This window comes from Balaenoptera physalus, assembly GCF_965194825.1.
Source record: "Balaenoptera physalus genome assembly, chromosome: 11".
NCBI lineage: Eukaryota > Metazoa > Chordata > Mammalia > Artiodactyla > Balaenopteridae > Balaenoptera > Balaenoptera physalus.
The window spans coordinates 104,557,649-104,585,023 of record NC_138896.1 but is presented as its reverse complement, the minus strand read 5'-3'; the positions used below and the strand labels follow the sequence as shown (position 1 = coordinate 104,585,023).

General features: G+C 48.3%; 1 protein-coding gene across 5 annotated transcripts in view; it reads right to left on the bottom strand.

The window, feature by feature from the left end:
* SLC6A11 (solute carrier family 6 member 11) overlaps positions 1 to 27,375 on the bottom strand; it is a 193,319-nt gene that overhangs the window by 126,711 nt on the left and 39,233 nt on the right. For all 5 annotated transcript variants that reach the window (XR_014251414.1, XR_014251415.1, XR_014251416.1 and 2 more), the window contains exon 6: positions 12,124 to 12,258. Coding sequence is in view for 1 of the 5 variants with exons in the window: in XM_082415714.1 (XP_082271840.1) it covers positions 12,124 to 12,258 (135 nt within the window). In the remaining 4 variants the exon portion in view is untranslated. The remainder of the gene's footprint in view (positions 1 to 12,123; positions 12,259 to 27,375) is intronic.

Here is a 27,375-nt window from a genome sequence, read left to right as displayed (position 1 = left end):
GGTCTTGTTTCCCCTGACTTGTCCTCCTTTGGGGTGGGGAGGGGGAGAGATTTGGTGTTCTACGGGCTCTCACTGTGTGGGCATCCTTGGACCCCATCCCCAGGATCTGACACCTTAGCTGCAGGCTCCAGTTCCCTCCGGAGAGGAGGCTGACTTGGGGAACTTGTACACGCCCTGGGAAAGCAGACCCCACGACTTGGATCTGTGACAGGCTTTTCTATTCTTGCCCTGAAAACACACACTTGAAACACAACGAAGAGCGAGAGTGGCAGGAATCTGGGGCAGGGAAAATGTGATTTCCTGCAAGAGCCCCTCCGCTCCCCAAAGACTGAAAAGGCAGAAAATAAAAATTTGAGGGAAAAAAAAATGAAGTGGAAGCACTTCACACTTCAGAGAGAACACAGGGCTGACAGAGAAGACAAATAGATGTTTAGAAAGTTATAACAGACCACGGAATGCAAATTGCCAGGGGACAAAGGCAGCGAGTTGCTGTGTAGCTTCAAGGGCTTGATGAGAAACTTAATTTACTGGACCCATGATAAAAGCTCTCGGTTCTGAGTTCAAGGCCTCCCCTTTGGGCTGTGAGGCCTAGGCTTGCCCCGGCCAGCGCCAGTGGCGTGGCCACAGAATGAGGAACACTGCCGACTTCCCGGCGCCCTCCTATGTGCCGGGCACCCAAACTGAAAACTAGAAGTGTGTTTGCATTCCCAGGCACACTGGCTTCACAGCTACTCTATGCAGTAGATATTCATACCTGGACGGACAGGTGAGAGCCTTGAGCCCAGAGAAGTAAAGGGATGGGCTGAAGGCCACCCAGCAGCTCAAGGGAAGTACTGTCTCAAATTTCCTTCCCTCGACACCAGATACCACTGCACTGAAAACCCCTCTCTCTGGAGAGCAGACCCCTAAGCACAATGTATGCTATGTCACCGTAATGCAAAGTCACACAGGCTCTGGCGGGAATCGTCCTTCCTTCACTCATTCAAAAACTATTTATCGAGTGCGTATTGTGGGGCAGGCACTGTTCTGGGGGCTGGAGTTCTACAGCGAACAAAACAGATCGGTCACCTGCGCTCACTCACGGAGCCTACACTGTAGCGTGTGGAGGACAGTGATACACAATGAACGACGTCTGAATGCTGGCGAGTGTCAAGGAGAAACCAAAGCCGGGAAGGTGGGTGGAATGCGTGGAGGGTGGCAGGGGGCTGCGGTTTTAAACCAGGTGGTCGGGAAGCCCTCATGGACACTACTGCCTTTTAGACCTGGAAACAACTTCCACGGCTCTCTCGACCCGCGTTTTCCTGTGAGGAAGGTGTTCTCCCAGCTCCCAGGCTCCCACCACTTAGCTCTTTACCTACTTTCGCTTTCTGGAGTTCTCTCTCCTGCTTCACTAGCTGGGAGACAGGAAGAGGCGGCTGTTGTGAACGCTCCCTGACCCGGCCCGACAATCAGTTTTGATGGAGAATCCCTGCCACACGAGCCCAGAGGGGCCAGGAGGGTCCCTCAAAGGGAATTTTCCCTTGTCCAAGGCCCCGAGGAGCAGGGGTCCAGAGCTTTGCACCAGTCAGGCCCCCTGTGTCCCTTTGTAAATGTAAATGACACAGCAAATAGGCGTGTCTGAGCCCCTTGTAAGCAGGAGGGAAGGGGAGCTGGGCCCGGACCTGGAATTAATGGAGATGCTGGATCCTGGGGAGGCTGCAGGGCTGCATCTGAGCTCCTCATCATTCTGGTCGGGATGCCGGGAGAAGAGAGTCCTACGGGGCGGAAAGGCATCCTGGGGACCGTCTTTCTCCTGTGGGTCACTGCCTCCTCTCCCCTTGATGACCTGCATGGGCACCACCCCTCCCACCCCAGGCCCCGGACTTCAGGGAACGCCCAACATGTCTGCAGAGAAGTGAAGCTCTGATGGTAATGTGCAGCCCCCCAGTTATCACTGGAGCCCCAGGACAGGGCCGGTGCCTCAGGCTGCAGGAGAGACCAGGAGACTTGGGGGTTCTAACGCGTGCAGCCTCAGCCATCAGCACCCCCCGCCCCTGAGGCCCCCACCAAGTAAGCCTCTGGAAGGCATGAGAGGGAAAGGCATGGCAAGAGTGCAGCTGCTTCCCATCCCCTTGGATGTATGTATAAAAGGCTGAATCATTCGCTGGCTTTGGCGCAAGGATGGTTATCAGTAACAAGCTGCCACATTCTTCTCAACTGACTGGAAGGAAGGACGGGAAGCTGTGATCTCGCCCAGTCCCTCTTCTCTCTCCTTACAGGGAGAGGAACTCAGGCGAGGAGGGGTGACTCTGCCCTCTTACGCCAGACTGTGGGCCCCCTGCGGGGAAGGGGGGGTCTTACTCATTCTACACACTGATGTCCGGCACATAGATTCATGCAACGAGCACCTGGAATAACGTAAGGTGCAGCTTTGCCAGGCTCTGGTGACAGATGAGTGGTACACAGGACTATCGGGACGCCTGTCCTCGTGGGGTCTGCAGATCAGGAAGGACCCCCAACCAAGCGCTCACTTCACCCCCTGCTGACCCCTCAGTGCACCTGAGGTCACTGACCACCCCCCACTCCCCAGGGACCGGATGGAGCAGCCCAGGGGACCAATGACCTCCCTGTGGCTCACCTGCCCCCATCACCTCTCCTTCCCTGCTCTCCACCCAGGTGGCTCCAGAATCAACCCTTGAGTCCCTCACAGCCTGAACACTGCAACTTCTAGATCATCCCCACGAAACAAGTGTGTTCACACTCCGAGAGCAGCCAAACAACTAGACCGAGTGACACTTTCCAGGAACTTTCCTTCTTGGTGCAATTTGAAGTACAAATGGGAAACTAACTTAAGATGATTATTCAGAAAAAAAAAAAATCAGGACTTGCTAAAAGGCGAGCACTACCAAGAGACACAAGACCGAGGCTTTTACTTACCTCCTGATAAAATATTTCCAGCCAGCAGCTCTCCGACCAACTTTCTCTAACTGTGAGAGCTGGCCTCTTGTGTTGAGCGGGAGCATGTGGCCACCTAAAGTCCTAATGCTACCCAGATGTCCCTCCAGCCCCGGTTGTGGGCCCAGACTTCAGCCAACCATCTTTCACTTGCACTATTTTTGCCATGTCCGTGTTTGTTCTAATATTTATTTAATACTGCCTTACTAACACAACACTGTAAAGCAATTATGCTCCAATAAAGATGTTAAAAAAAAGAATGTTATGACAAGATAATAAACATAATTTGCAAAATAAAAAAAATTAACCTTGTTTATCATGCATATATACACACACACACACATATATATATATATTTTTACCAGTCATTATTTGATGGATATTTATTTCCAATGTTTCCTATGATAAACTATTTCTTTTTTTTTTTTTTTAGCAAACCTCTACGTGCATGTCTCCTTACGCACACGCATAAGGGATGTTCTGGGCGGCAACCTGTGCTCACTTCTGGTTTTCAAAGTTCTTGCCAAATTACCCTTCAGAGTACGTGTGTTAGGTTGTGGGGAGGGGTATCACATATATACATGTGAGTGTGTACACTGTCGGGCCTCTGTATTCACGGGTTCCACATCCTCAGATTCAACCAACTGCAGATGGAAAATACTACATGGTCTGTGGTTGGTTCAATCTGCAGATGCAGAACCTGTGGATATGGAGGGCCAACAGTAAGGGACTTGAGGATTTGTGGATTTTAGTATCTTCAGAAGACTGGCTCCAGGACTTGACACAGAAACCAAAATCTGCAGATGCTCAAGTCCCGTAGTCGGCCCTCTGTATCGGGGGCTCTGCATCCAGGGATTCAACCAACCACACATTGTACTGTAGCATTTACTGAAAGAAAAAAAAAAAATCCATGTATAAGTGGACCCACACAGTTCAAACCCGTGTTGTTCAAGGGTCAACTCTGTGTGTGTGTGTGTGTGTGTGTATTTTGATTTGGCTGATATCCCAGATTTTTTCCTAATGCACATTAAAATAAGTACATAACTATAAAAGGAAAAGAATATTCCTCCACGGCTGGGTCATCATCCTAGACCTTCACGGTCACCTGATGGGGCAGGCAAGTACAGCCTGGGATCCTCATTCTAGAGAAGAGGGGACTCACCCAGAGAGGTGAGGAACCTCGCTTGAGGCCACATCTCCAATAACGGGAGAGTAGGAATCAAAACCAGTGGCCTCTGCTTCTTCATGGTCTGGAATATGTACAAATGGGAACAGTTGTAACTGGGTGGTGTGGACCTGTTTTCTTCTTAAGACGTCACCTCCCTTCATTTAGGAGTTGTCCTTCCCAGAACCCAGGAACCCTGGGCTCTAAGTCTTCACTGGGTTGCTAAGCTGCTGTGTGGCCACAGGCAAGTGGCTCAGCCTCTCTGACCTGGATCTCTCTATCTGTCGAGTAGACATTCCAGCTGGGGCACTGCAATTCTACTGACCTGCTCACATGCTGCCCTCCCTCCCCACAAGGAGACAAGCTTTGCGCGATGCACCAGCCTCCAAAGTTTGAGGAGCCATCAAAACCCTTATGCAGACTCATCATGACTGTACACTCCACTGCCTGCCTTTCAGCCCCCAGAGCAGACCAAGAGCAGATTCAGGGCTGCTCCCACCTCCCCTTCCAGCCACGCTGAGCCCTTCCTGCAACACACCCCAGCTTCCAAAAAACACTAGCTACCTGGAGTTTTGTTTTCCTTTCCCTTTGGGGTCACTATCCGCATCTCTGTCCCAGACAATCAGCTATGACTATTGCTTTTTGGTGGAGACACACACAAACGTATCCATTTTCTGGCCATTACTGAGAGAGAAACAAAAAACATTACAGCTCACAGATCTGGTGAGCTGGAGGTTTTTAGACTTCTTGCTAAAGCAACAAAATCTTTCTTTAAAAACCAAAATAGCTCTGGCTCTTATCATTCAGCAAACATTTACTGAGCTATTATGTACCAGGCACTGAGCTATCCAGGGCCTAGGGACACAGTGGTGGGCAAGGCAGATACAGACCCAGCTTCTAAGGTGCCTTCTTAGAGACGCCCTTCCTGGCCACCTGTTGGGAATCACAGCCCTTTTCCCCAGCACTCTTTCCCCACGTCCATACTTTGTCTCCATGGTTCTTGCCACCATCTAATGGATGGCATCTTTTACTTGATTTTGTTTACTGCCTTCTTCCCCAACCAGAATATAAATTCCATGGGGCGGGGATCACTGTTTTGTCCACTGTCTAATTCCATATGCCTAATACCTATAATAATCTCTGACACAAAGTAGGCACTCAGTAAATATCTGTTGCAAATAAATGGAAAATAAATAAATCATACAGGTCATACATATATATGACATATATATGTGATTATTTCACTGCAAACATGATAAGTGCTTTGGAAAGTCAGTCCAGGGGTGCATGGTTGGCAGTTGGGACAGACTTGCCTGACCAAATAATGTTTAAACTGAATCCTAAAGGGTGACTGCATATTGTTCAGGCAAGGTGGGGAAGGAGGGTCTCGGGGAGAAAGAGTGTTCCCAGTGGAGAAACAGCATGTGCGAAGGTCCTGGGGCAGAAAGGAGCCCAAAATCTGGAATTCTAAGGTCTGGAATGATAGAGGAGGACAGTGATGGGGGATGCAGCAAGGAGGCAGCTCACAGAGGACCTTAGAGGCCCCTCCACTTGGATCTTATTCCAAAGACCACAGGGAACCTCAGAATGGATTTAAACAAAGAGGTGCCCATCAGATTTATATTTCAAAAAGATCACTCTGCTGCTGGGTAGGGAGTAGCCTAGAGGGGTTAAGAGCCACTTCTGGAAGACCAGTTAGGAGGCTTCTGTAGTTGTCAAATGGGAGATGGTGGTGGCCTGAATGAGGCTGGTGGCAGTAGAGGCAGAGGGCAACAAGGATGGAGTGGGGGGATCAGGTCGGGGTCGGAGCCCATCAACCCTCCCCTCACAGGTATCTGAAGGTTCTTCAACTCAGTGGTCAGCAGACTTTCTCTAGAAAAGGCCAAACAGTAAATATTTAATGTTTTGCAGGTGTGCAGGAAAGCGTTACCATAGCAGGCCTGATGCTGCTCTCCAGGAGGCATGGCTTGCCCTGGTGTCGGGGAGCTCCGCTACGACATTCCCTGTGATGCCAAGTGATGTGGTTGTCCGTATGCCTGGGGCACTCAATTCTGCTGGACCAGCCTGCCTGGACTGTCCATACAAGCAATGCCATTTGCAGTGAACGCCTGCTTTCCTGCTGGGGGTCTGGAATCCAGAGGACTGTGATCGATCATGCACTTAATAAAATGCCCCCGTTAAAAACGCGGACTCCAAGTCCGGAGCAGTCTCCTCTGGGCAGAAGTGCTGCGCACGTGCTGCCGCATTTCGATACTGGAAGAAGGAGGACGCCCTGTGCAGCCTCCCCCGGCAGGAAGGGGAGAGACCGCTCTACGCCTGGTGTGGGTTCCTCCAGACTCTGCCTGATGTGTCTTTTTCTCCCACTGATGATGGAAATAAACCAAATCCAAGAGAACAACTTCTTCTACGTCTTGCAACTCCTTCTAATAAATCGCCGAATGTGGGGTGGTGATGGGGGGAGGTCTTGGAACCCTTGATACAGGGGGTCATATGGTTTCTGCCTCAACTACCCAGTTCTGCCTTTGAGTTATGCCTTTGAAGAGCCACAGACAATATGTTAAAAAAAAAAAAAATACCATGGCCATGTTCCAATAAGACCTTATTTATAAAAATGAGCAGAGAGGGCTTCCCTGGTGGCGCAGTGGTTGAGAATCTGCCTGCCAATGCAGGGGACACGGGTTCGAGCCCTGGTCTGGGAAGATCCCACATGCCGCAGAGCAACTAGGCCCATGAGCCACAATTGCTGAGCCTGCATGTCTGGAGCCTGTGCTCCGCAACAAGAGAGGCCACAACAGTGAGAGGCCCGCGCACCACGATGAAGAGTGGCCCCCACTTGCCCCAACTAGAAAAAGCCCTCGTACGGAAACGAAGACCCAACACAGCCATAAATAAATAAATTAATTTAAAAAAAAAATGGGCAGAGGGCTGAGTTTGGCGTGCAGGTCATAGTTTGCTGACTCACGCTCATGGAAAACTCAGGGCTCTCCAAATCTACTTTGAAAACCATTGACTGAATTCACCCTTTCATGTCATCAGCGGGGAACTGAGGCCAAGAAGGAGAAAGAGAGAAGGAACTTGTCGAAGGTCACTCAGGACCAGTGGCAGAACCAGAGGAAGAATCCACGTCCTGACTCCCAGCCCTGTGTGCTTTCCACCCCTCCAAGCAGCCGCTCCATAGAACAGCCTTGCAGATACGTCCTGGCCTGGGACCCAGAGGCCTAAAGGAAAGATCCGGTAGGAAACTGGGATGATTAGGGCAGGTGGTCTGAATGGTGAACCGCCTGGCCTCACTTCTGTTCTGCGTGTGGAGGTGGGTGTGTTTGTGTGTGCACACGTGTCTATGTGTAGGGCTCCAACGTTGTAGGTATCAGTTGGGTTTTTGCAAACTTTTCTGATCATCAGAATGGCCTCTGAAGCTTCTTAATAATACAGATGCCCAGGTGCCATCTCAGCCCCCTGAGAAAATGCATTTCAGCATGTGCCAAGGTGTTCTGAGGATCAGCCAGATTTGGAAACTCTGGGAGATGCTCGGACTGGCCAGCCCTGAGGACCAGGAGAAGGAAGCCGGTGGGCAGAGCAGAGAACAGGACGGCCATCCTGGATCAAGGCAGAATTTGTGGACCTAACAAAAATGTACAGACCGGTGGGCTTCCCTGGTGGCGCAGTGGTTGAGAATCTGCCTGCCAATGCAGGGGACACGGGTTCGAGCCCTGGTCTGGGAAGATCCCACATGCCGCGGAGCAACTAGGCCCGTGAGCCACAACTACTGAGCCTGCGCGTCTGGAGCCTGTGCTCCGCAACAAGAGAGGCCGCGATAGTGAGAGGCCCGCGCACCGCGATGAAAAGTGGCCCCCGCTTGCCGCAACTGGAGAAAGCCCTCGCACAGAAACAAAGACCCAACACAGCCATAAATAAATAAATAAATAAATAAATAAATAAAATTTAAAAAGAATCCACTCCCAAACTCATTCTACGAGGCCACCATCACCCTGATACCAAAACCAGACAAAGATGTCACAAAGAAAGAAAACTACAGGCCAATATCACTGATGAACATAGATGCAAAAATCCTCAACAAAATACTAGCAAACAGAATCCAACAGCACATTAAAAGGATCATACACCATGATCAAGTGGGGTTTATCCCAGGAATGCAAGGATTCTTCAATATACGCAAATCAATCAATGTGATACATCATATTAACAAACTGAAGGAGAAAAACCATATGATCATCTCAATAGACGCAGAGAAAGCTTTCGACAAAATTCAACACCCATTTATGATAAAAGCCCTGCAGAAAGTAGGTATAGAGGGAACTTTCCTCAACATAATAAAGGCCATATATGACAAACCCACAGCCAACATTGTCCTCAATGGTGAAAAACTGAAACCATTTCCACTAAGATCAGGAACAAGACAAGGTTGCCCACTCTCACCACTATTATTCAACATAGTTTTGGAAGTGTTAGCCACAGCAATCAGAGAGGACAAAGAAATAAAAGGAATCCAAATAGGAAAAGAAGAAGTAAAGCTGTCACTATTTGCAGATGACATGATACTATACATAGAGAATCCTAAAGATGCTACCAGAAAACTCCTAGAGCTAATCAATGAATTTGGTAAAGTAGCAGGATACAAAATTAATGCACAGAAATCTCTTGCATTTCTATACACTAATGACGAAAAATCTGAAAGTGAAATTAAGAAAACACTCCCATTTACCACTGCAACGAAAAGAATAAAATATCTAGGAATAAACCTACCTAAGGAGACAAAAGACCTGTATGCAGAAAATTATAAGACACTGATGAAAGAAATGAAAGATGATACAAATAGATGGAGAGATATACCATGTTCCTGGATTGGAAGAATCAACATTGTGAAAATGACTCTACTACCCAAAGCAATCTACAGATTCAATGCAATCCCTATCAAACTACCACTGGCATTTTTCACAGAACTAGAACAAAAAATTTCACAATTTGTATGGAAACACAAAAGACCCCGAATAGCCAAAGCAATCTTGAGAACGAAAAATGGAGCTGGGGGAATCAGGCTCCCTGACTTCAGACTATATTACAAAGCTTCAGTAATCAAGACAGTTTGGTACTGGCACAAAAACAGAAATATAGATCAATGGAACAGGATAGAAAGCCCAGAGATAAACCCACACACATATGGGCACCTTATTTTTGATAAAGGAGGCAAGCATATACAGTGGAGAAAAGACAGCCTCTTCAATAAGTGGTGCTGGGAAAATTGGACAGGTACATGTAAAAGTATGAAATTAGAACACTCCCTGACACCATGCACAAAAATAAACTCAAAATGGATTAAAGACCTAAGTGTAAGGGCAGACACTATCAAACTCTTAGAGGAAAACATAGGCAGAACACTCTATGACATACATCACAGCAAGATTCTTTTTGACCCAGCTCCCAGAGAAATGGAAATAAGAACACAAATAAACAAATGGGACCTAATGAAACTTAAAAGCTTTTGCACAGCAAAGGAAACCATAAACAAGACCAAAAGACAACCATCAGAATGGGAGAAAATATTTGCAAATGAAGCAACTGACAAAGGATTAATCTCCAAGATTTACAAGCAGCTCATGCAGCTCAATAACAAAAAAACGAACAACCCAATCCAAAAATGGGCCGAAGACCTAAATAGACATTTCTCCAAAGAAGATATACAGATGGCCTACAGACACATGAAAGAATGCTCAACATCATTAATCATTAGAGAAATGCAAATCAAAACTACAATGAGATATCATCTCACACCGGTCAGAATGGCCATCATCAAAAAATCTAGAAACAATAAATGCTGGAGAGGGTGTGGAGGAAAGGGAACACTCTTGCACTGTTGGTGGGAATGTAAATTGATACAGCCACTATGGAGAACAGTATGGAGGTTCCTTAAAAAACTACAAATAGAACTACCATACGACCCAGCAATCCCACTACTGGGCATATACCCTGAGAAAACCATAGGTCAAAAAGAGTCATGTACCAAAATGTTCATTGCAGCTCTATTTACAATAGCCAGGACATGGAAGCAATCTAAATGTCCATCGACAGATGAATGGATAAAGAAGATGTGGCACATATATACAATGGAATATTACTCAGCCATAAAAAGAAATGAAATGGAGGTATTTGTAATGAGGTGGATGGAGTTAGAGTCAGTCATACAGAGTGAAGTAAGTCAGAAAGAGAAAAACAAATACAGTATGCTAACTCATATATATGGAATCTAAGGGGAAAAAAAAAAAAAAAAAAAAAAGGCCATGAAGAACCTAGTGGCAAGACGGGAATAAAGACACAGACCTACTAGAGAATGGACTTGAGGATATGGGGAGGGGGTGGGGTGAGATGTGACAGGGTAAGAGAGTGTCATGGACATATATACACTACCAAATGTAAAATAGATAACTAGTGGGAAGCAGCCGCATAGCACAGGGAGATCAGCTCGGTGCTTTGTGACCACCTAGAGGGATGGGATGGGGAGGGTGGGAGGGAGGGAGATGCAAGAGGGAAGAGAAATGGGAACATATTGTATATGTATAACTGATTCACTTTGTTATAAAGCAGAAGCTAACACACCATTGTAAGGCAATTATACTTCAATAAAGATGTTAAAAAAAAAAAAAAGAAAAAAAAAAAAAAAAGAATCCACCTTTCAATGCAGGGGACACGGGTTCAAGCCCTGGTCCAGGAAAAAAAAAAAATGTACAGACCGGTGATTTTGGAAATCTGTTTTCCAAAACTGCTTCTTCAACTGAGCCTTTGGCATCAGAGGTTGGAGTCAGTGAAGCCAACCATCAGGAGCTAATTTCCTTCTTCCTAGGAATTCTGCTTGCAACTCAGGCTGCTGCTGTTGGGGCCTAAGCCTCGGGGCCCTCACGGCGGGGCAAACTGAGACAGAAATGAGCACACAGGCCCAGCCACCGTCCACTTTAACCCACCGTAATGAGCTACACCTGAGCTGCGCGAACCAGCACTCCTCACACCCCCATTCTCCTAATAGGGGGCAGCCGCAAGCCAGAGACGGAAGACTTGACATCTCTTGCAAGCCTCGTGATCAGCTGGAGGCAGATTCCACGCTCTACTGCACGATCTGTGTTTGTTTTCATAGAAAAACGAGCGCCTCTTCACCCACTAAGATATCTGTTGAGTATGTTATTTCACACATTGGAATTGCCAGGGGGCCTTTAAAAGATACTGAGACCTGAGACCCACCCCCAGAGAGTTTGTTTTAAATGGTTTGGGTTGTGCTCTGGGCGGGAATCAGGATTTTCAAAAGCTCCCCAGGAGTTTCTAACAAGTAGTGGAGGTTGAGAAGACCTGGGCCCCTGAGACGCTGCGTTCATCTCTTGTCTAACACACCCCCCAGGCACACCACCCCTACCCACCTGGAGAGGCTTCGGCATAAACAGTTCTACCCAGAATTCAGAACGGCTGAAGCCTTTCCAAAGACAACTGACAGCTTAGCCAGGTCACCAGTTATTTTGTTTCTGGGACCTACCCCCGCAAAGAAAATCAGCAACAAAGACCCAGTTTCTCTCAGAGAAGCACACCTGCGGAGATCTGTGTTCTTAGGTGGAGAAAATTGTGTATTTTTATTTTAAATGACCTCTAACTGAAATTTAGCATTTCCTTCAATTACAAAGGCAGGCAACAGACCAGAGTACTGTAATGGGTAGAAATCCCAGATATTTTCATATCACGGTACAGAGTTCTCCAAATATCATGTATGCTCACCACTGCTTTGAAATCATGGAAATTATTCACCTCATGCTGGATCTTGCTACATTACCATGTCATAAATCTGTCTTTTTTTTCATGTTTTGGTGATTGTATTTCAATGTACTTGATTCCCTGTGCATGTAATTCATGCATTGAAAAGTATTATTCTGAGAAGGGGCCACAGACTTCTCTCAATGGGTCGTTGAGTCTCTGTGTAGAAGGCTTCCCAGAGGTGGAGGGCGGCTGTGCACGGAGCCAGCGACTCTTACCTGTGGGTCGGAGAGCCGGGAGAGGTCGGGGTATAGGTAGAACTTGATGCCTTCGGAGGCCCCGGGCAGCGTGACCCCCCGGATTAGCAGGATCAGAAGCATGACGTAGGGGAACGTCGCAGTGACATACACCACCTGCCAGGAGAGGAGAGAATCAAGAAGGAGTGACGGTGGCAGGCAACGTGGCAGGCCCCTAGCTTCTGGCTGGCAGCAAAGGGCCACCCAGCGCAGCGGTAAGAAGTGAGCCCTGACACAGCCTGTTCTCGCACCCACCCCCTCAAGGCTGGGTCTTGCAGTGAGCATCTACTGAGAGCCCACAGCGGTGCTGTATCAGTGCTTTCCAATCTCTTTTTGACCAGAACGGAAGAAAGAAATACATACGATATCACAACTCATACACACATAGAGCTGAAACAGGAAGTTTCACAAACTCATGCTCATCTCACATGTGTGATGCACTCTAATATTTTCTGTCATACTGTGTCATTTTTTAAAAACTGGTCATGACCCTTTAAATTCATGTCACAATTCATTAATGGGTCAAGACGCACATTTTTGAACATCACTGCTCTTAATGAAAATCAAGTTTTCATAGCCAAAGATGGAGAGGAGAGGAGAGGAGGGGAGGGGAGGGGAGGGGAGAGGAGGGGAGGGGAGGGGAGGGGAGGGGAGGGGAGGGGAGGGGAGAGGAGAGGAGAGGAGAGGAGAGGATAAAACAGAAAAGGGAATGGGAGGGGGAGAGGAGGGTGGGGAGCTGTTTAGGGTGGGAAAGACCCAGTGTTTTCCTGGAATCATTTTGGCTTGGTCTGCTTGGAAGCAAGCGATTGGACCCAATGAACCTGAGAGACCCTTGCAGCCCATGGATTCTGTGCAAGAATCAAGGCAGTGAAAGAAACGAAATCTTCCCTAAGCTTCCTTGAACAAGAGCTGCATAGAAGGAAACAGCAACACCTTGACAGACCACAGGAGTTCCTGTTCTACCTGAGGTGCCCTCAGGACTCAGTGTCCCCTCCTGGTCTTATTTTTTCTCCCTTGTCACACCCTCTCCTCCAATCACTTCATTCCTCCATCTATTTAGAGCAGCAACTTGTTAATATTTGGGGGCCACAGACACTTCTGAGGATCTGATGACAGTTATGGACCCTCTCCCCCTTTCCCCCAAACGTGCACTTTCACAGGTATGTGCACCAGCTTTTGGATGGTCCAGAGGCTCAGATTCCTCAAGTAAAGAACCTGTGCTCTAGGACCTAAGATCTTAATCCCTCCATCACTCCGGAGCCTCTCACCCCTTTGCAATGCACCATTTCTTTCACTGGTGGCTCAGGCCTTCACTCCACTCATTTATTTATTTACTCACTCATTCACTCACACACCCTAAACACTCCTATGTACCGAGCACTGAGCTAGACTCCTGCATGAATGGGAGTCACAGGATGAAAGTTTCTGTTTCAAGAGGCTTCCCCACTGACAGAAAAGACAGGCGTGTATGTAGGTAGATAACTAATGCACTGTGTAATCGGGGGAACGCAAAGGATGGTGGAGCACAGAGAAGGGAGTAGCTAATCTCAGGGGTAGTCAGAGAGGGCTTCTCCAAGGAGGTGATCCAGGTGTTGTCCCGTAAAGGATGAATAGGAGTTCAGGACATGGGAAAGGGAGACGGAAGGAAGAAGGAACAAATAAAATCCTACTATATGCTGCGTACTTTACACATGACAATAGAAATTGCTATGTTTTATTCATCACTTCCACACACCAGGCATTCATTCTTCAGATAGTTATGATTATCGTCTTTTTAGATATGAGGAATGTCAGAGAGGTCACTGCTAACTCACCTAAGATGGCCCAGCTAAGGAATGGCAGATGTGGGATTCACAAGGAGGCCTGTCTGACTTCAAGGTCATGCAATCAGCCATGACGCTGTATATGTGACTCCCACGACAGCAATGCAAATTCAGTGTCATTTTCCCCATTTTTAGAGATGTGACTCTCAGAGAAGTTAAGTCATTTGGTTGGTAAGTGACAAAGCAGGGATTTAAACTCAGTCCTGAACAATAGGAAATAAGAACCAGCAGGGGGTGGTGTCCATGGGTCCTGCCAACACAACCTGGAAGGCTGGATGATCTCATCCAGACACTGTCCCTCACCTACCATGATGGCACCCACCTCAGGCCACCCACAACTCTGCCCCACAAATTTCGATGTCCATGTTCCCAGATCAACCACTGGCTCAATCGACAAGGCATATAATCAATACAAACAATTTCTTGCTGTCACATATATTGTAATCCAAAGAAGTTGAAAGCAAGTCAAATATATAACGACAGACCAGTAGAGGATACTAGTAATAATAATAATAATAATAATAAATTAGAGACCAGTAAGCAGTAAATGTTGATGGTTCCTGCCCAGAGAGCTAATTAAGAGTGCTATAAAATCTCCACTTCCCTTAGCTTTGTAGGCACAATCTATCATAGATCTTCATCATTTCACACAAATGCTTGATTCTCCTCCTTCAAAATAAACCCCCCTAATCAACCAGCTTATGTCTATGAAGCTGGGAAGGCTAAAATCTATTGCTTTCATCGTATAATTTCCACTTTTGTCTCTGTTGTACGGCAGAAGATTAATTATCCAAAATGCCCAGGACCTGATTAATGATATTTCTGGAGCTTAACCCCCAATGCTCACAAAATTTAGGGAAAAGGATGTTATCCTGTAAAACATAATAACAAACGAAAATCACAGACATTTGGCCTTCATCTGTGGGACCATCTTGATGTGACTAAACATGCTGGCTGTGCTCTGTCTGGTCTGTGGTGAGTGGACTGGGCCACTGGTGTGTCATTAGGGGTCATTTATAACCTGGCCACACGCACCCTGCCATGCCCCTGGCAGTACATAAAGCAGACTGCTCCTCAGTCAGCACATGGGCAGGATTTATTAAGTGGCTGATGATTATTCTGAAGCAATTCCAATGTTCAGAGTTCTAAATGGATGCTCTGCTTCTATCTGACATTTAGGAGAACTCCACTCTCTCCACTGGCACCCACACCCTCTTTTTTACACTCGTTTTGTAAAACCCTAAGGGAAGTAAAATATTCAGGTAAATTGCCCAAAGGCCACAGTGCGGACAACGAGTCAGGCTGCCAAAATGAAACCACTGGCTGTCAGGCGTTAGCTAGAACAATCCCTTTGTAAGCTGATGTTTGAGAGCCTGGAGCCAGGGTACAAAAGGTGGTTCAGGAGGATCATTATGTAATGCACGCAAGTGGACAGCAGTATGAAAATTGAGATGCGTTGCTGGCCCAGCTCTCCTACAAGCCCCTTGCAATCTGTCTCTACCCTCAGCCATCCCAGACACGTGCGTATCACCTTTGATTTTTCCCGAGGGCAGCTGTAGACTGTCCAAACAATACAGATCTTGTTATCGAGAACTTGCACGTAAATGGTACACATGCTGCCACATCCCTCCTGTGCCCATGCCAGACATCACTAATTGATCATGATACCCTGCAGCTAAGCCTGGACGTGGCCCCAGAACCCTCCGCATGGGACTCCAGGCAGCCCCATCATCAGCTGGGAAGAACCCGCTATCTGCTCCCCTTGCTCTAGTTCATTTTTCACTCATGCCTTCACCATCCGCTGCAGGTCCTTAGTCCCGGCCCTCAGAAGGGTGAGACCAGGTGTTGTGCTCAAGGAAAGAACTGCTGGATGTGTGCACACGGATGAGGTGCCTAGGGTCATGAACCCACCACAGCAGCGTGAAACCAGGAAAGGAGGCTAGAGAGACAGGTTGGAGGGTCTCCAGGAAGGGCTCTGGCCTTCTCCTGGCCGTGACAGCGGGGTTGGAGCTGGGTCTCCAAGGCTAAGCAGGAACAGGAGAGGTGAGTCAGGCGGGGAAGGTATGGAACCAGCCAAAGATGTGGAAATGAGCACAGATCTGGTCCCCTGGGATGTCTAGGCACCTCCAGGTTGTCCTGCGGGTGCTCAGGCTGCAGTCAGCCTCACCGAGGCTGCCCTCACGTCCCAGCAGTAGTGTCAAGTCCTGCCAACTTGATCTCCAACTATATGCTGACATTACACCCTGCCTTCATCCTCATCGTCAGGGCCCTTCATCACCTTTCTTCTGAGTCATGTGACAGCCCCATTCCGGAGCCCAGGTTTTAAAAATAAGAATCTGGCCTGTGTCTTCCTGCTCCTCTGAGCCCACCTCCCAGTCTCTCACTCAGGGTTGTGGGATACAGAGAGAAGGGCTGGGCTTCACGTCAGGGACCCTGTGCTCCAACCCTGGCGCTGCCCCCACTTGCTGTGCAACTCCATCAGTCTCCACCCCTCCCCCAACCACTCCGCTCTCGGCTGTGCCAGGTTCCTCGCCGCTGGGGCACATGCCAGGCCTCCTTCAGGCCTCCCTGCCTTTTCATGCCTCCCTTTGTCCGAACGTCCATCCCCAGCTCCTGGGCCACCCAAGGCGTTAGTCCTGGGTACGCCTGAATCCCCACAGGGCGGAGGAATCCTCAAAGTCAGGGGCCCTGCCTTCCAGCTGCGGTATCGTCCAATCTACTGTCCAGGTCAGGCAGGGAGGCCCCCGGTGGTGGGTTTGAAGTACCTCAGTCTTACGTCAGGAGCTGACCTCTTCACTATAAACCACTCCTGTCTGCCACGTCCTCCCTGACCCTCACCCCACATCCATCCCCCAGTCACGCCAGCATCTGCCCAGCACTGTAGCTGTTCTCTGTCAGCTCTTTTATTGTCTTGCAAGTTTAAGATTTCTAAAATGTAAGTTCCACAGAAAAAGGGAGTTGGGCCTTTTACATTTCCTGCTGTATCCACAGTGCCCAGACTGGCATAAGGTACATATAATGTGCTCAATAAATATTTGTTTGAGAAACAAATCAGTAGTCTGACATCTGGTTAGATGCAGGTCTTCAGAATAGCTCTTGTGCTTTGTCCATTTGAAATGCTAGAACCACATAAAATGGGGTTCAGAAAATTGCATCAGATGTTAGGGAGTGTTCATAAATAAGGAAACCACAGGAGATGTGGCTTTAAAAGACAGACCAGTCCAATGATGGAGGGCAAGGAAGTTCAGGTGCAAAGTTCAGTTTCAAGATGCCTGAGGCCCTAGGATCTGTCTGGAAGAGAGCCAAGCAGGGCTCAGGCATTATGCTAAATTATGCAGCGTCTGGTTACGGGCATAATAAGGTCACTGACAAGGTACCATCAAGCCTGGCTGTTCCTGGCCACTGCCAGTGGTGGTTTGGACCCAGAGAGGTGGGTGTGGGGGAAGGAGGGTCTCAGCTGTCAGACCTCTCAGGCCTCTGAAAGGAGACTCCTGACCAAAGCACACCCTTTGGTTCAGAAAGAGGTTGTGTTGGTTTTTGTTTTTTTTGTTTTTTTACTATTGTTTAATTTCCTTTTAGCAGGTCAAGTCCTACTGAATATAAAGGTTAGCACAATTGGTGGTAATTATACTGTATCCTGTTTTAATTGACTCTAATTGCTCATTTGCATTCCAATACTGGAATTGTGGGGTGTTTTCTCCCTACTTCCAGGACAAAGCTATTTATTTCACGGGGGGGAGGGGACGGTCCGATCACTGAGAATGCCACGAAAGTTGCAGAAGGGCTGCCCCTCCCTGTTTTCTAGGATAATGGAGTCAATTGGAAAGCTGAGCATTGTTCAAAAGGCATTGAGCGGGGCTTCCCTGGTGGCGCAGTGGTTGAGAATCTGCCTGCCAATGCAGGGGACACGGGTTTGAGCCCTGGCCTGGGAGGATCCCACATGCTGCGGAGCAACTAAGCCCGTGTGCCACAACTACTGAGCCTGCGCGTCTGGAGCCTGTGCTCCGCAACAAGAGAGGCCGCCATAGTGAGAGACCCGCACACCGCGATGAAGAGTGGCCCCCGCTTGCCACAACTAGAGAAAGCCCTCGCACAGAAACGAAGACCCAACACAGACAAAAAAAAAAAAAAAAGGCATTGAGCTAGCAGGGTGGTGTTGGGGCAAGGACCCAAGACCACAGGGTCAGAAGGTACAGTTTGCTGAGCAGTTTGGGCAAGTTCCATACTCTCCCTGGCTGGCATTTTACCATCGACAATGAGGCGGGGTAAACTAATCCATACTGTAATCACTCTTACCGTCTTCCCAATTTTTTTTTGCCACATACATGTATCATCTTTGCATTATTTACTTAATATTTTCTATAAATCAATATGCTGTTTTACATTAAATAAATATTATATAATAAGAAAACTGTAAATTGCCACAATAAACTGAAAACCATTATCTCTTACCACAAATAGAAGATAAATGCAAAAATAAATGCAATGAAGATAAAATGTGATTACATTCTAGCCAAAGGTTCTGAGTCTGAGCTGTGTTCTCTCTTAGTTCAAAAGCAAGAGTAGCAAGTGTCAGAGAGGTGCTAAAAAATAAGCCAGCTTACTGCACCTTTTGCCTTAAGACACATGAAAAGGGAATACTGTCTCATTATGTGACAGGATGTTCTTTAATCTGGGTTCATATATCACTAAAATCACCCTGTGGACCGCCAGGAGAAAGAACACTTCCCCTATTTGTGAGAAAGACAGGATGGATGAAGCTGAGGTCCATCCCAGCAACTGCAGTGTTTCCTAGAGCAACGGTCCCCAACCTTTTTGGCACCAGGGACCGGTTTCATGGAAGACAATTTTTTCACAGATGGCCGGGGGGGGGGGTTGGGGGGGGGTTGGGGGGGCAGGGGCGGTGCGTGGAGATGGTTCAGGTGGTAAATGCAAGCGATGAGGAGCGGCAGATGAAGCTTAGCTCACTCGCTCGCCCACTGCTCACCTCCTGCTGTGCAGACCGGTTCCTAACAGGCCACGGACTGGTTGTGGTCCGTGGCCCCGGGTTTGGGGACCCCTGTCTAGAGCACAACCCTTTTCAAAGGTCCAGGACTCCCTGGAGCTCTCCCGGGTCCTGATCCTGACCTCGGCTGAACCTTCCGCGAGCCAGCTACCTGGAGCTTGGAAGACACTGAGGTTAACTGAGCACCTACTGGGTGCCTAAGATGTGTCACAGAGTATCTCTAACTGATCTTAATACCACTTGAATAAGTTCTATCCCCACTCTGCAGACAAAGAAGAAACTGAGGCTTGAGAGAGAAGTGGCTTGTTCCAGGTCACAGAGCTGTCAGTGATCAGGGGTTTGCCCTCTCCACCACATGTGCTGGGCTCTCTGCTGCAAACCTGGCAACACAATATCTTCCTGTTTTCAACTCCTGTTTGCTCCTCTGTCTGTCCTTAACCTCAGGGGCCCAGCTTGCCTGATTTTTGGCAGCAACTCATCATTGCCTGCTACCCCAGCCATATTTGCCTCTGTGTCTGGGGTACATCTGCCCATCCCATATGGTTGGAAAGCAGGGTACTGAACATCCAATCCTTAGAGAATCATTGTTTTGAACACCAACAGATTTTTCCCAGCTTCGGATTTTGAGAGAGCACTACCTGAACTCCTAGGAAAGAACGCTACAGCAGGCACCAAATAGTCTGGCATAACTTCCATTAAGATGTTATTGATCTCTAGGAACGAGTTGCCAGGAGAATGAGAATCTGAAAAGTGAAGTCACCATGGACACATCTGGCCTCTTCATCATTTTTAGAGGTGTTCTTAGACCACTGTAGCAGAAACAGTAAACGAAGAAAAAACATTCTGTCTGTTTCAAGTAACCAAATTCTAAATAGGTGGAGGGAATCATGTTTTCAAAAGAAAATAGTGAAGGTATTCACTATTCAAGGAGGTAACAGTATTTTAGCAATGCAGCAATATTTCCATGAGGAGCTAAAGTTTTAATTTTTGTACAATGACAGTGGTTTGTCATTAGCACATGTGTGGAGCCTAAAAGAATATGCCAAAACATTGGCTTGCCTTGGGATCCACGTAACATGGCATCAGCCCTGAGCTGGGCTGAGGAGTAAGTGAGGGAAAGTGACAAGGGACAGGATTAGAACTGAGAGGCAACAAGGTAGGGAGGGATAACTGGGTTCTAAGTCCCCATCCCACCACCACCACAACGGTAGAGACACTGAGCTGTCCCCCACCAAAGATCCACTCTCCCTTCTTCGGCAGTAACAAAACCCCTAAGTTTCGACCGGATCCATGGCTGCCTAGAATACAGACATTTCCCAGCCTCTCTTGCAGCTAGGTGTGACCATGTGACTACGTTCTGGCCAATCAGATACAAACAAAGGTGCCACGTACGACTTCCAGGTTGTATCCTTAAAGGGAAGGGCTGTACCCTTTCCTTTCCTTCTTGCCCTTCCCAGGGGCTGGAATGAAGACCAGGTAGTGAGTCATCTTAGACCATGGAAATAGGGACAACACCCACGGGAAGGCAGAGGGACAAAACAGAAGGAGCCTGGGTCCCCACAAGCAGGCAGCTTATGCCTGGGCTGTTACAGGAGAGAGAAGTGAACCATCTTCTTCCTGCTATTGCCCTTTGAGGTCTTCATTACAAGCAGTCAAACATGTAACCTAAATATCTAGCCCTTGAATCTAACCCCGGACTACCTCTGTGACTGTGGGTAGGGTCTGCTCCCAATCTTAGTCTATGCCATCTTTCCTTAAGTGAATGCACCCGCCCAGATGATCCACACTATTCCTTTCTACTCAGAATGAAGCGAAGATGCTGAGGACAACCTGAGGATCTGAACGTGGACTCTTGAGAGCAACCATCCTACAGCTGGGGTCAACCAGGAATAGGAATAAATAGAGTCAGGAAGCCTGCAGAAAGGTCCAGTCCATCACATTAAAAGAGAAGTTAGAACAGACCTGCCAGAGATCACCATTTCTTGGTAATCCACAGTTCCAACCTTCTCTGTCAGTTTAGACTGACCTGACAGTGTGGACCCCATCACCAAGTACAAAGGTGCATGCCTGGGTTAGAAGGTCTCTGCAGCCTTCCAGGGCCTCCATCTTCCTCAGTGTAAAATGAGGATAACACCTGTTTCCAAGGTCGATGTGAAGATTAGAGATCACCACGCCAAGCACATGACACAGACACCGACCGCTCAATAACTGAAAGGATCCTGACTGCCTTTGCTGGTATCACTGGGGCAAGACGCAATGCCCTCCAGCCCAGTGGCCTTGGCTGGCAAAGAACAACATATCTGGGGGCTCAAAAATGCAAACAGAGAGGCTGTCTTTAGCTATATGGGGAGGGACAGAGTGGTGTCTCCCGAAAATCCCTATGGGATCCCCTTACTGACAAAGGGAGTGACTGGCAATGTGGTGGCAGTGGAAGGCTGGTGTTAAGAGGTGGTTATTCATTGGCTGGAAAATCTGGGTGAACTGGGTGAACAGGACCCAGAGATTTAAAAAAAAAATCATCAGGACAGAGAGAAGTGTACACAGCCATCCTGAGGAGTTGTGTAGCAGCCAGACTCCGGGATAAAGGATGGAAGGCAGTGGGAGTGAGCCACAGTGGCCATTATGGACGGAATCCTCTGGAGTCCTAGCTCCAGCAGCAGCTGAGGGGCCAGGGTGCAGAGGGTGCTTAGATGGAATGGAAGACATTCTATCAGGCTGGACCAGTTAAGACAGAATTCCAATTTAAAAGAATAGAAGGGATTCAAAAGCTGAGCTGAAGGGAAGGATGGGTCCCAGATGTGTCATCACAGACATGTTTATGTCAGGGATGAAGCCTGCCCTGCAAAGGGGGAAGCCAGACTTCTGGAGAAGCTGAGGTCAACGAGCATCACCAGCCTCTGTGGGGCCCCAGGAACCCAGCGAGGAAGGGGCTCAGGGGCTCCCCACTGAGGGGTCTGTGGTTGCTGGGGGCTCAGGTGCAGCTCATGGAGAGGAACTTGCAGAGACTTCTCAGACATTGACCCCCAAATGCCACTCCCAGCCCTGGTAGGTCAGGAGGGAAGGAGTCACTCAGCATCTAATCTCATCATCAGGGTTGGGGCATTGTGGGCAAGAAACCCAACATCTTAGGAGGCCAGGGAATGGTGTTACTCTTTCTTCTTGCTGATGGTTGGCACCAAAAAGATCATCCACACCCATGGCCTATTCCAAACTTGAGATCCCATGGCTTTATTATTTAGTAGTCAGGGACCTCCTGGTTGAAAGCAGAGGGCTCAAGAGGGAAAGTGCTCAGTTTGGGAGAAATGGAAGATCAGGAGATACTCAGTAATGATATAATGATGGGATTAATATTTATTGTTGGCTCTACATGCTTTACTCTCATGCTATCCAATTCTAAAAGATAGAAACTAGTATTATCATTCCCATTGCACAGAGGTGGAAATGGAGGCACCCAGAATTAGAGTATTTGGCCCACGGTTGCCCAGCTAGAAAAAGGTAGGATTCAAGCTCAGATCCATCCAACTCCAAAGCCGACACTCAACTACTACCCAGCCCCACAGGGAATTCAAGTGCAGCTTCATCTCACACCACAGCTCCCTGCGTTCCCTGAACAAACCCTGCACTCTCCCACGTGCAAGCCTTTGCTTCTGTCATCCCGTTCACCCAGAAGCTCCTTTCCACCTTCTCTACTTACCACAATCTTGCCAATCTTCAAGACCAGTTCAGTTACTATGTCTTCCAGGTCTCAGCATGAGGCCATCCAGGAAGGACAGAATGCTCCTTCCATAGCCTACAGCACACTGGGCAATACAGCACACAGATACGGGATAGGCCTTGACTCCAGAAAATCCAAGTTCAAAACCCAGCCTCCGGTGCTTTCTATGTATGTGGCTGATTTTTGGCAAGTTGTCTTCCTAGGTCTTGATATTCTTTTCTGTAAAGTGGGGACAATAATGCAGCAGATTGACTCAATCCCTCTGAGCTGTGGGTTTTGTTTTGTTTTTCAATTAATTAATTTATTTTTGGCTGCGTTGGGTCTTCGTTGCTACACGCGGGCTTTCTCTAGTTGCGACGAGCATGGGCTACTCTTCGTTGCGGTGCGTGGGCTTCTCATTGCAGTGGCTTCTCTTGTTGCGGAGCACAGGCTCTAGGTGCTCAGGCTTCAGTAGTTGTGGCTCACGGGCTCTAGAGTGCAGGCTCAGTAGTTCTGGCGCACGGGCTTAGTTGCTCCGCGGCATGTGGGATCTTCCCAGGCCATGGCTCGAACCTGTGTCCCCTGCATTGGCAGGCGGATTCTTAACCACTGCACCAACAGGGAAGTCCCTGAGCTGTGGGTTCTTAAGTCCATGGAATGTGAATAACAGTTCCCACCTCTCACGGCAGGTGTGAATTACACGAGCCAGTGTATACACAGCACCAGGCACAGCAGCCCTTACTCAACAGCTCTCCTTCCTCCTGAGCCCTTTTGCATTCTACACTCTCGTGCACCTGCCTCTCCCTTACTGAGGGCAAGGCCTTATCTTTGCGTGCTCTGCGTGCTTCTCGCTGAGGCCTATGAAGGCTGTAAACACTTGGTGAATGAGCTCATTCTGACCCCAATAACCCAGTGAGAATGAATGGGACAAAACAGGACATAAACCCATGTGTCTACAATGGGCTTTTGGTGCAAACAGTCTCTGCTCTCACTCGAGCCTCTCCATCTGAAAGTAAAGGACTTTCTGTCCAATTCAATTCACCAGCCATTTACTAAGCCCACTGGGTGCCAGGTCCTGTGCTGGTCTTAGAGATCATGCTGATGAATGAGCCAGACCCAGACAGTGACAGTCATGACGAAGGACCATCCGGGGGACAGCAGCAGTGGGAGCTCAGGGACACAGAGGCAGCTCAGGTGGCAATCTGTCGCTAGAGAGGTCCTCCTGGAGCTGGGCTTTGAAGGGGAAAAGGCTGTCCTGTTGCTCCAAGGACTCCTGATCTAGAATGTGCTGTGTGAATAAATTCTTTAGAACAAGAAGGCTCAGCACACAGGGCGCTTCAGCCTAGGAACCTCACCTCTAGGAAAGAAACAAGATCTGCATGGTGGCAGGAGAGCTGTGTCTGGAGGGGACAAGAGACTTAAAGAACAACCACATGCACAAAGATTGCTGAGCCCAGTTCAAGTCCTGGTCCACAGGATACCTAAAAAAAATCACTGGAAGGGGGAGTCTGGTGTTTAAGCCTATTAAGATTAGTGAGAGAGTCAATGCTATTGATTTTTACACAGCTCCACCACGAAGACCACAAAAATGAAAACGAATCCCCAGAATAGCCCAAGCAACATAAATATTCCATGCAGTGCCCAGCCAAGCTTCCACCAGCATTAGGAGTTATTATTTACTGCCTGGAAAACACACTGGTACCTTGGCTTATAGTGATTTAAACACCATCCATCTCTCTCGGACTAGAAGGCTGCTGTCGCCATGGCAACCAAGGGCACCATGAAAGCACACCTTTAAATCCCGGGCAGGGGTTTACTGGTGCAGGGAGGCTGTCGAACAAGAAACACCACTCCATGTCCTCTTCCTTTAGTCTTCAACACACTCTTAGTGATGGAGGGGAGAGGAGAGCGTCCATGCTCAGGGGCTGTCTCTGCAGCCAGAAAGGGCAAGGTGCTGCCTGGATCCTGTAAGCATCGCCTGTTCCCTAAGACAGACTGCCTCCCATCCGTCCCACAGGGCAACGACTGGGGGGCTCTCCTGGGCCCTTTCTCAGGCGTCCTGAGCAACACGGGTCCCTCCCAGACCACCTGTGCTAGCTGCAACACGCTCCTTCCAAAACAGCTTCATTGGTTGAAAGAAGAATCCATGCTTGCCTCCTGTTCTTGCCTCAGGGGATGGCCATCTGTCTTGTTTCCCAACTCTCCACGCAAGGGCCACTCCCCAAGGACACCAGGGCACCTCATTAAGGGACACCTTATCTTTCTCCCAGTTCCCAGCTTAAAAACTTTCCATTAGACGCTTCTGCTTTCCTGCTTCCTTTCCTCATGTTTTTTTTTAAGTCTTTTACCAATTCATTTTTTCACACATTCTTTCCATCAATTAATCAACCAGTCAGCCAACTCTGATTAGAATCTGTTATGTGCCAGATACTGCAGTAGGCATAGAGGAAGCAAAGGTAGATCAGGAGCGAGCCCTGCCCTCTGGCTGTCGTGGTGGCTACTTGCCGGGTCTGCAGATTTCTAAGCTGTTTCCCAGAAGAGTCCGGCCTCCTCCCACATCTGTTCTTTCTCCACACACTCCCATGGCTTTTCTTACCTACTCCTACGGTTCTCGGGGCCACTGATGTGCCGATGATCTTCAATGTCTCTCACCAGCCCAGTGGTATCTCCTGAGTTTAAGACCCATACTTTCAACACCCTTTTGTGTACATCCACCTGGATTTCCCACCTACAACCGCATGCTCAAAACAAAAACGGTTACTTTCTCCCCCAATCTGTTCCTCCTTCTGTGTCTCTTTCTTGGATAATAGTGTCACCTACACGACAACCTCACTGTGTCCTCTTTGAGTTCAACTTCTGAACTCAAATGAATAAAGCCTTTGAAAGGGAGAGACACGCACAGTCGGGATCCGCTGCCCTGCAGCCCCAGTGCTGCCCTCCCCGGGTGTGGCCAGCTGCAGGGGGCCCGCCCTCTCCTGCTCTCCTCCAGGTCCCCCCCCCGCCGCCCCCGCCACCAGCCTTTCTCTACTTCCCAGAGAACTCAGCTTCCTCCAACGCTCATCTCCCCAAGTCCCATGCCTTTACCCCTCCGTCCTTCTCTTGAATTCCCTCCCTGGGTATCCCACCCGTTCCCAGAGCTTTAATTCCATCAACTCTAAAATGCATGCTTTTAGCACTATTTATCTTGTTATCTCCGAAATCAGGATGCCCCCCCAGCTGGCATGTAGTTACCACTCTCTGAGTGTAAGGGACCTGGCTCAGAGCTCATCCTTTTATCCTCACTTTGGCTGAGTTACGGGCTCTGTTGGTTAAAATATTTTTAAATCAATTGCTGTTTGATGTTTAGAACGTCTTTTTAGAAGATTACACTGTGTTTCACAGACAGAGGGTTAAAGTTGATACTGTAAAGCAAATATAAATCATTAGAGAAATGATCACGATCCTGTATTTTCTTGCAAAGAAACAACCAAGTACTTTATGGATCTGAGAAGATACACACCAGTAGAGGAAGCTGGATTCTGCTGTTACCGCAGTACGTGCAAACTGATCGCTGTCGTACCTCAAACAATACACCTGCAGACAGGAGAACCTGCCGATTCCTTTGGGAGAGATAAATAATCTTCAAAGCAACAAGAGTCCGGTGTGGTTATTTCACGTGTCACAAAGGAATAACCACTGTTAAGGTAATGTAGAGCAGATTAACTAGTAGTATTTCTGCTTCTGATGTACATCCTTCTTAATTGGACATATTATGTACCTTCTGGTATATAAAATAACAGTGTAACTTAGAACAGGTAAAATATGGCATGTCAGAGGTGTCTCATCTTTTGGGGGACACAGGTCCTCTTGAAAATCAGATGATAGCTATGGACTCATACCATAGAAAAATGTACTTATTCACATGATCCCATCTTTTTTTTTTTTAAGATTTCTTTTTTTTTTTTTGCTTTGATGTGGACCAATTTTAAAGTCTTTATTGAATTTGTTACAATATTGCTTCTGTTTTTTTATGTTTTGGTTTTCTGTCCGCAAGGCACGTGGGATCTTAGCTCCCCGACCAGGGATCGAACCCGCACCCCCTGCATTGAAAGGCGAAGTCTTAACCACTGGACTGCCAGGGAAGTCCCCTGATCCCATCATTTTTATACACTTCCAAGGGGTTTCAGGGGCCCCCCTGAAGCATCCCTGGGCCCCAGGTAAAGAAACCCTAACACACAAACTGATGACTCTACTCCACATCCCTCTGTCCGAGCTCCAGGCTTCCCGTCCACCACCCGGACATCTCCACTTGCAGTCCCAGAGGCACTGCACACGTAACGGGTCCCCAAAGAGAGGCATATCTCCCTCAGTTCCGGCCCAACCTCTCCCTCCCGACACCACCCCGTCTCACCCAACAGCTCCACCAAGCACGGGCACTCAAGCCAGGAAGCTGCTTGGACTTCTCTGCCCCCGACACCCTCTGCGTTCAGTCACTGATGGTGGATTCTCACCCTTGCGTATTTCTCAAACTGTCCTCTTCTCTCCGAAAGCTGCCACCACCTCTTACCGAACGACTACTATGTGGAACGCAGCCTCGGGTCCCATGCACCCATTCCCCATGCCACAAGCACAGTGGCCTTTCTCTAAAGAAAGCCCGGTCACGACACCCCTCTGCTTTAAGCCCTTTGTGGCTCCCCACCACTTTCATCTCACTAGGTGCCTTCCTAAGCCAC